The sequence below is a fragment of the Parus major genome, chromosome 23, assembly GCF_001522545.3.
Source record: "Parus major isolate Abel chromosome 23, Parus_major1.1, whole genome shotgun sequence".
NCBI lineage: Eukaryota > Metazoa > Chordata > Aves > Passeriformes > Paridae > Parus > Parus major.
The window spans coordinates 1,908,539-1,913,447 of record NC_031791.1 but is presented as its reverse complement, the minus strand read 5'-3'; the positions used below and the strand labels follow the sequence as shown (position 1 = coordinate 1,913,447).

Below are 4,909 nucleotides of genomic sequence, written 5' to 3'. Positions count from 1 at the left end.
CAAACCCAGAGCCAGAGCTAGACTGCAGATTCAAACCCGAGATTCTGATCTCAGATCTCGATCCCAGATCCCGATCCTGATCCCACACACAGACCTCAGACCCAGATCTCGATCCCATACACAGATCCCAGATCCCGACCCCGATCCTAATCCCAGATCCCGATCCCAGATCCAGACCCAGATCCGGACCCCGATCCCACACACAGACCCCAGATCCCGATCCCGATCCCAGACCCCAGATCCCGATCCCGATCCCAGACCCCAGATCCCGATCCCGATTCCAGACCCAGACCCCAGATCCCGATCCCAGACCCAGACCCCAGATCCCGATCCCAGACCCAGACCCCAGATCCCGATCCCGATCCCACAGACAGACCCAGACCCCGATCCCAGATCCAGACCCCAGATCCCAACCCCGATCTCAGATCCAGACCCCAGATCCCGATCCCGATCTCACACACAGACCCCAGATCCCAGATCCAAACAGCAGCTTCAGAGCCGGACTCCAGATCCTGACTCCAAACACAGATCCAGACCCTGACCCCACATTCCGTCCCCCAAGCCCCAGCCCCGCCCCGGCTCCCCCCTCGCCGCCGCCCATCCCCACTGCGATCCCGGTCCCGGTCCCGATCCCACCGCCCCCCGGCCGTGCCCCTCTCACCCCTCCGCCATCTTGGCGGTGTGACGTCACCAATATTTACCGACCCCTCACCCCGCGGGCCCCGCCCCGGAGCCGTTCTGACGTCACTTCCTGACCCCGCCCCGGGGGCGCGGCCCGGGTACGGCGGCCGGGCGGGACAGGGAGCGGGGCCGGGAGCGGGGCCGGGCGGAGGTGAGCGATGGGCACCGAGCGATCCTCAGGGTGGGCGGCGACGCGTTCCGGGGCACCCCACGACCGGGCAGGGCGGGATCCCAGTACCGGGCAAGGCGGGGTTCCAGTACCGCGCAAGGCAGGGTCCCAGTACCGGGCAGGTCGGTCCTTGGCGTTCCCGGGGATGCTGGTACTGGGAAGGACGGTTCTTGGTGCTCAGGAACACCCGGTGGGTGGCGGGCAGGACGGTCCTTGGAGGGGTGGGATATCCCGGTACCGAGCAGGGCGGCTCTTGGCGCGGTGGGTTATCCCGGTACCGAGCAGGGCGGCTCTTGGCGCGGTGGGATATCCCGGGACTGGGCAGGGCGGCTCTTGGCGCGGTGGGATATCCCGGTACCGAGCAGGGCGGCTCTTGGCGCGGTGGGATATCCCGGGACCGGGCAGGGCGGTCCTTGGCGTTCCTGGGGATGCTGTACCGGGCAGGACGGACCTTGGGGGGATGCGAGACTCCCGGTACCGGGCGGGACGGTCCTCGGAGGGGTGTGTGACCCCCGGTACCGGGCGGGACGGACCCCCGGGGCTGGGTAGGACGATCCTCGGCGGTGGCTCCGGAGCGCGGCTCCTCCTGTCTCGGTACCGGCGGTGTCCCCGCAGCGCCGGGCGGGGGTGGCGGTGCCGGGATGCCCGGTGTCCCCGCGGTACCGGTGTGCCCGGTGTACCCGGTATACCCGGTGTACCGGTGCTGACGGCTCTCTCTGTTCCCGGCACAGCCATGGAGGTGCAGTCCTACTACACCAAGCTGCTGGGGGAGCTGAACGAGCAGCGCAAGCGGGATTTCTTCTGCGACTGCAGCATCATCGTGGAGGGCAGGATCTTCAAAGCCCACAAGAACATCCTGTTCGCCAACAGCGGCTACTTCCGAGCGCTGCTCATCCACTACATCCAGGACAGCGGGCGGCACAGCACGGCCTCGCTGGACATCGTCACCTCCGAGGCTTTCTCCATCATCCTGGATTTCCTCTACTCCGGGAAGCTGGATCTGTGCGGGGAGAACGTGATCGAGGTGATGTCCGCCGCCAGCTACCTGCAGATGACCGACGTGGTCAACTTCTGCAAAACCTACATCAGGTCCTCCTTGGACATCTGCAGGAAAATCGAGAGGGAAGCGGCTTTTTACCAGGCTGACAGCGGCAGCTCAGCCAGGGAGGGCACCTCCCTGGGCTCCAAGAGCTCTGCCTCCGTGTCCTCCCTGCAGGAGAAGGAGAGGATCCCGGGGTGCCAGCAGGACCCTCCCTGCGGGGACTGCAGCAGCTGCCACCCCCTGGAGCTGGTGGCCAGGGACCCTCTGAGCAGCGACTCAGAGCTGCCCAAAGTGGTGCAACCCAAGGTGGAATTCGACCCCGACGAGGTGGAGGTGGAGGTGGGCGAGCGGCTGCCGCAGTATCCCACGCCGATATCGCTGGAGCAGATGGAAGAGGGGCAGCCCGTGGAGCTGTGCAATAATTACCACATGAAGCAGTTCCTGGAGGCTCTGCTGCGCAACAGCTCGGCCCCGAGGAAGGAGGACGTGGTGCATCACTTTGTCCGGGGATTTGAGGGTAGGGCTGAGGATGCAGGAGTAGCCGTGAGCTCCATGATGGACATTCACAGCGACTGGTATGGTGAGGACACAGGTGAGAGGACTCAGGGGGTGCAGGCTGTGAAGTGGAGGAGGGAACAGCTTTGTTGGGCAGCTTTTTTTTTGTTACTCCTTGTTCAAGAATATTTTGGCATGGTGAAATAAACTCTTGTTGTGCACTTTTAAAGCAGCTGTACTCGTTTGTTCGGTGCAGCTGTAGCAGGTGAGCATTCCTGACAGCCCCAGGCTGCGCTGGGGGTGATTCTTTTTTAATAAACAAACTCACTGGGACCTCACTGAATGGCAGATCCGTTTTTAAAAGGAATTTTTCACTCCTGATGGTCACAAAGAGCAACCCAACAGGAGCTGAGTTGCCACAGGAGGGATCTGCTGCAGGACCTGGTGCAGCTGGAGGAGCTCATCCCATCACAGCTCCTGCCAGTGCTGCTCTGTTTGCTCCTGCTTGCAATTTCAGACTGCAGGAATCAGTTTTATCCAACACTGAGGGATTTCTACGAGTCCTTTAGGAGCACTGAAAGCTTTCAATGCCATGGTTTAGCATAAAGATGAGGCTTTTTTCACTTTTCAGCTGCCCCTAGCCTGGCACAGTTGGAATATCTCAGGAATATTTCCTGGCAGCATTGTCAGGCACCTGGAGAAGAAGAAAATCGTGCCAGTGTGCATTTCTCCTGATGTGGATAATTAAAGATTTGGGCATTTCATCTGGTTTTTCATAAGTGCCTTGTCCAAACAGCTTTTTGAGGACAGGAGGTGGCTCTCACAAACCGTGAGTGCCACAGGGCTGGCACTGATTGTAGCCAGTTTATTTTCCTGTCATCTCCAGCTCAAGCTGCCTGTGTGACCTTAGAGCCAATAAAAGTGACAAATCCTCTCACTGCTATCAAACAGGGCACTGATAAAATCACAAATCCAGGTTTACTCTCAGAGCAGGGCTGTCACCACTCACACTGCTGCTTTTTGACATGTGGCAAGGCAAGAACATCCAACACACAAATTTTACTCCTTTTTTTTTTTCCCCTCTCTCAACATCTCCAGGCTGTTCATGAGTCATTAAAAGGGAAATGCTTCCAGAGTTTGATAGGGAACATCAGGAGTCCTGACAGTGTGTCAGAAATGTTAGTGGGAGATGGGTTTTGAGTAGGAGTGAGGGAAAAGAAACCAAATTTTCCTTCTGTTTCTGTGCTAAAGCAGGACTTTGTAGCAGTGAGGAGAGTGGGAGTTTCTCAGTTTTTAGTGGTGCTGCTGCCTCAGCTTCTTCACAAGGCACCAGAAATGAGAAAATATAAAGTCCTGATAAAAGAATGGTGCACTCAGGTGAAGAGATGAGATAAATATCACTTTTTTAAGTGTCCACCTCTGTTCCAGTCATCCTTCATAGCAGAAGGAGGGGACACAGGTGCCTGTAGAGCACTGGAAGCAATTCAGGACTAAGAACTGGGTTGGTTGGGGTTTTAATGAAGCTCTAAATGCCCAGCAGGGATTTGCAATCCCTTGGGAAGCTCCAAACTGGGCTGAGCCGACTCTCTCTCACATCATTAATACCAGACACACCTTTTTTGATAGTTGGATAAACCTTAATATAAAGAATGCTCTGCAGCCTCACCTGCTTGACACACAAAGCATTTCCCTGGAACAGGGAAAATTAATCCTTTGGCATCACATCTCCACCTTTCTGCTGGAAGGGAAGCTGGGCTGGTGCTGGAAAAGTTGGCAATGCCCATGTTTCTGTAAAATGGGATCTTCAAATTTAATTCTGATTTTGCACCTGACTCCATAAATTGTGTATTCCTTGTGGTTTGGTTTTAGGAACAGTCAAATATTGTCAGGAAATATATTGGAGTCTTACATCTCATTATTCCCAACAGGAAAGCAGTAGGAACAAGGAGTCGTATTTTCATATCTAAATTTGAAAACACATGGACAAACTGTGCTGTTCCTGCCTGCAGATTGTGTTAAAGGTTTTCATTTCTGGTGCTGTTTAACGCTAATGGTTTAATAATAAAAAAAGGAAATGGCTGAGATGGAGCAGAGACCCCACTTCACTAAAAGCAGATTTTTTAATACTTAATTAAAACGCTCCCTAAAATAAAATTAACATTGTGCTGTCGTGAGCAGCACTCAGGCTGATTTTCCAGGGCAGTTGGATGAATCCTGCAGTGCCACAAGCTGAGGAAATCCCAGGTGATCCAAGCACGGGGAAGAGGAGGAAAACCCAGCGAGCAGGACGAGCATCGTGAGCAGCGGTGCCTGAGCTAACCCAGTGTGTTTTTATCCCCAAGGTGACGTGCTGGTGGTGCCCATCAAGCTGCACAAGTGCCCGTTCTGCCCTTACACGGCCAAGCAGAAGGGGATTCTCAAGCGCCACATCCGCTCTCACACCGGGGAGAGGCCGTACCCCTGTGACACCTGCGGGAAACGCTTCACGCGCCAGGAGCACCTGCGCAGCCACGCGCTCAGCG

General features: G+C 56.1%; 2 protein-coding genes across 4 annotated transcripts in view; one reads left to right on the top strand and one right to left on the bottom strand.

Annotated features, from left to right (window-relative positions):
• The window catches only part of BSDC1 (BSD domain containing 1), a 7,402-nt gene extending 6,664 nt beyond the window's left edge, over window positions 1-738 (bottom strand). The window contains exon 1 of the mRNA XM_015649105.2: window positions 662-738. Within this exon, the coding sequence (XP_015504591.1) occupies window positions 662-672 (11 nt within the window). The 5' untranslated portion in view covers window positions 673-738. The remainder of the gene's footprint in view (window positions 1-661) is intronic.
• A 48-nt stretch (window positions 739-786) lies between these two features.
• ZBTB8B (zinc finger and BTB domain containing 8B) overlaps window positions 787-4,909 on the top strand; it is an 11,207-nt gene continuing 7,084 nt past the window's right edge. Inside the window, exons 1-3 of one of the 3 annotated variants that reach the window (XM_015649079.3) lie at window positions 787-832; window positions 1,582-2,484; window positions 4,730-4,908. In XM_015649079.3, coding sequence (XP_015504565.1) covers window positions 1,584-2,484; window positions 4,730-4,908 — 1,080 coding nt within the window. In that variant the 5' untranslated portion in view covers window positions 787-832; window positions 1,582-1,583. The other 2 variants (XM_015649081.3, XM_015649077.3) reach the window with 2 other exon arrangements.